Source organism: Caretta caretta, chromosome 4 (assembly GCF_965140235.1).
Source record: "Caretta caretta isolate rCarCar2 chromosome 4, rCarCar1.hap1, whole genome shotgun sequence".
Classification (NCBI taxonomy): Eukaryota; Metazoa; Chordata; order Testudines; family Cheloniidae; genus Caretta; species Caretta caretta.
This window is the reverse complement of record NC_134209.1, coordinates 127,252,723-127,256,566: the sequence shown is the minus strand read 5'-3', so window position 1 is coordinate 127,256,566 and position 3,844 is coordinate 127,252,723. Positions and strand designations below refer to the sequence as shown.

At 51.6% G+C, this 3,844-nt stretch overlaps 1 protein-coding gene across 1 annotated transcript; it reads right to left on the bottom strand.

Moving 5' to 3' along the window:
• Positions 1-235: 235 nt before the first annotated feature.
• MSX1 (msh homeobox 1) lies at positions 236-3,223 on the bottom strand. Its single transcript, XM_048848881.1, has 2 exons — positions 2,639-3,223; positions 236-797 (listed from the first exon to the last, which is right to left on the bottom strand). The coding sequence occupies exons 1-2, from the start codon at positions 3,105-3,107 to the stop codon at positions 367-369; spliced, it is 900 nt and encodes a 299-aa protein (XP_048704838.1). The 5' UTR covers positions 3,108-3,223; the 3' UTR covers positions 236-366.
• Between the last annotated feature and the right edge of the window lie 621 nt (positions 3,224-3,844).

The following is a 3,844-nucleotide window of genomic DNA, read 5'->3' as shown; positions in this document are numbered from 1 at the left end:
CTGAGGGAGGAGCAGCTTGTAGAAACCACTGGCGAGATCGGATCAACGTTTAAACGCAGGGAGGGTGCCGAAGAATAAAGAGCTAAAAGAGGCAAACAAAGCCAGACTTGACCGTGGAGCCCGATGGCTGGAAGTCTCTGCAAAGGGGCTGTTAGGAACTTCGCAGAGTGTGAGGAGCGTGGAACCGGGGCGAGAGATGCAGGGAAAGGGCCGGGGGGGCGGGGGGGGGGGGCGCTTGAAAGCCAAGCTGAGGGTTGGTGGGGACAAGATGGCTAGGCAGGGACAGGAGCTGGCCCGCTGGCTTTTGAGGGAGGGGGCGCCCCAGCCAGGCTGCTGTCGGGTGGGTTCCGTGTGCCCCGCTGCGCTCTATGTGAGGTGGTACATGCTGTATCCCACGTGAGCCGTGTACAGTCCCACGGGCGCCACTGGCAGCCCTGCCCGCTGGAAGGGGCTGGAGGCTCCGTACAGGGAAGCGCCCGCCACCGCCGGGCCGCCCAGAGGAAAGGAGATGCCGAAAGCGGCCGGGGGCAGCATGGGCTTGGCTGCCATCTTCAGCTTCTCCAGCTCGGCCTCCTGTAGTCTCTTGGCCTTGGCGCGCCGGTTCTGGAACCAGATCTTCACCTGGGTCTCGGTGAGGCTCAGCGAGCTGGAGAACTCCGCTCGCTCGGCGATGGACAGATACTGCTTCTGCCGAAACTTCCTCTCCAGGGCCAGCAGCTGCGCCGTGGTGAACGGGGTCCGAGGCTTCCTGTTGGTCTTGTGCTTGCGCAGGGTGCAGGCCGGGGGGCTCAGCCGCCCTGGGGGGAGGGAGAAGGGGCAACAAGGACCAAAACAAAAAGCCAGCTGGTTATCAGCACATCGCACCTGGCACGAGGCAACGCTGCAGAGCCGCTACCGGGCGCAGGCTGCTAAATTCACAGGAGGTCCCCCCCACCCCCCAGCCACACACACGCATCAGGGAGGGGTGGAAAGAGGGGTTGAGTCTGGGGGCTCACATTCAGATCCTAGCCCCTGCCTAGATGCAGGGGGCTTTGGAGCGGGCCCATCTCCAATGTCTATAGCACTTTTGAAATGATCGCCCGCTTTCTGCGGAGCAGCGCTGTGTGTTTTTCAAAGAGTGTGTAACAAAGGGTTCAAAACTCCCCCCAAATGGTCACAGCCCCAATGATGCTAACTAGTACCCACTGAGGGCTCATAGCTAGATCATCCATCTCCCTTCATATAAAGCAGCCGACAAAACGCTTTGCACTGGGACAGGTAGCCATTTATCCTCAGTGTCCGCTTACTTTTTAAAATGTACAAGGACATAAAACGGGTGCCGGTGTTAGCCTAGGGCAGAGGGGGAAGACTCCCAAGAAAGTGTCTGTGTTGTCTTTTTTTTAATTGGACTAAATTACAAAAATAAAACAAGCAGGCCTTCTCAGGCTCACACCCTCTTCATTAGGCCCCTGGGAAAGAGATTAAGCATGTAATTAATTATGAGCTCTGAATTAACACTCTGTCTCTCTATTGCCCTTCATATCCTTCTGCTTCCTGTGGCCTAATTTAAAATGTAAAAAAGAGACTCTTCCGAACCCTGGCCTGTTTTATTTTGAGTTAAAAATACTTCTGCTAATTTTGTAATATAAATCAATGAAAGCCACAAAAATATGCACACAACTCACTTTTGGAGACTGTCCTCTCTCAAGGGCCTTTGAACGAGTTTCACCGTGCTGAACTCTATATGGCAACATGGGTATACATCAAATTCTGCTCGTTTTATTTAGTAAGGGGAGTAGAATTGGGCCCACAAAGAACCAGAGAGAGAATCCTCTGTACTGAATTTCTGGAACTCTGCACAATAATTAGACATGATTTTTTCATCTAAATAGAGCTCATCCGGTTTGATATTTTTAGAATTTTACTTATATCAAGAATAAAGTGAAAAAATCTAAAATTGCAGATTTACGTACTTTCAAAATAAAACGCTTGCAATTACCGAGCCTGCACTCATGACGCCTGTAACGAGTCCCGGGACTGAAGCATCAGGATTGAAGAACCTGATCTCTATGTGTATCGCTACAAAATAATACAAACCACTTTCAACAAGAACACCACTGAGCTGAAGCCATGATTGGAGAATGTGTATGGTTCGTTCAAATCAAAACTTGAACTGACATACGCAATCAAGTATTTTTCCCCCAAACAACGTTTGGTAGGAGACATTTCAATTCCCCCTTTCCACTTGAAACTCTGAAGCCATCTTCTGCCATTAGAAACGTTTTAAATATTTTTTTAAAGAAAGCATATTAAACGTGCTGGGGAAAGAAATTGCACGGGAACTTCAGTATAACTAAGTCCGCTTAAGCGGAACTCCAGTTCTAGCGATCTACCAGGAGTGTCCCAAACTGATTCAACGCAATGCGAGGTGCAAATAGCTTTCGGGGAGCTTTTGCTTTTTGTTGGAGGGGGAGGGACACGAAGGGAAATAGCGGCTTCTTTGTAATGAAATTTAAAACTAAGAGTCCCAATCATCAGTCCTGTGGAATTCCCCTTTGATCAGGACTCTGGAGTTTGCGTTCTGGTGCCCACAACATACACGGCGCATTGCTGTATTTACACATTCAATTTAGCCACACGAATCGGATCTCCTACTTACTAGGGGGAGGTGGGGAGAACCTGGCGTTCTGCATCCAGGCCGTCCTCTCTTGCTTCTCGGGGCTTTCCGATTTGACAAGTGCATCTTCGGGCAATTTTACTAGTCCCCCGACAGGAAAATGGCTGTTGATCTGCAGCGGGGAAGCCGGCGTCTCTGCTGCCACCGATAAGGATCCCACCCTGGGACTGAGGGTCTGATGAGTGGAAGTCCCAGCAGCCTGGGGCACTGCCCCTTCGGGGCTGGTGGCGATGCTCTCTCTGGCCCCCGGCTTCCTGTGATCAGCCATGAGCGCCTCCACGCTGAAAGGCAGGAGGGATGGGGACACTTTGGGCTTGTCACCCTCCTCCTCTCCTCCCATCGCCGCCACGCTCGCCTGGGTGCAGCTGCTGGGCTTGCTGAAAGCAGACGCAGGAGACTCCTCGATTTTGACCCCGAGCTGTACAGTAGTCATATCAACACCGGGGGCCATGCAGAGGCAGTCCTCCTTCCCGACCTGAGCGCTGAGCCGCGGCAGCCGCCGTTCATGGGGGTTGTGACCAGCCAGTGCAGCAGCGACTCCTTCGCGTCGCTTTCGGGGCGTCGGGCGCTTTTCAGCCGCGGCTCCCGGCTGGACTTGCTAATAAGGCCCAGCGAACTCCAGAGCTGTCCAACCAGCGCGCAGAGGGGAGGGACGGCCGCTTCCCATTGGACGCGGCGCGGCACTTCGCTACTATCAACAGGCCGCTGCCTTCTTGCTCCCCCTGAACCGCGAGGATGTTAGTGGGAAACTTTCCTCTGGAGTAAATTCTGTGCCCGTCTCTTGTCTTTTGCAAGAATGGCTCCTATTCAAGCCGCTTGCGTTCCATTCACTCCGGGGTTTTGTTTGTTTGGTTTTGTTTTTACTGCGATGGAAATTCTCTGAGCTGCACATTTCTAACCCCCAGATTGTTTTTTCAATGTAAGGAACATGGCCGTTGATGCGATACAAATACGCGTCTTGTTGTTGGGTTTGTTTTTAAAGCTATGGCAATGAGAAATATAACATCAACTCCCACGTATAAAAGTACCCTCCGGGTTCATGTCCAATAAGCGCCCGGGGCGCAGTGTAAAGAGTAGAAAAGATCCAAAGGGATAATATATGGATATATTAATACACTCCTGAAACTAAGTCCAATTTTGTTTGTTATTGACATAAAAAATGTTAACATAAACAAAACACCGGGCTGC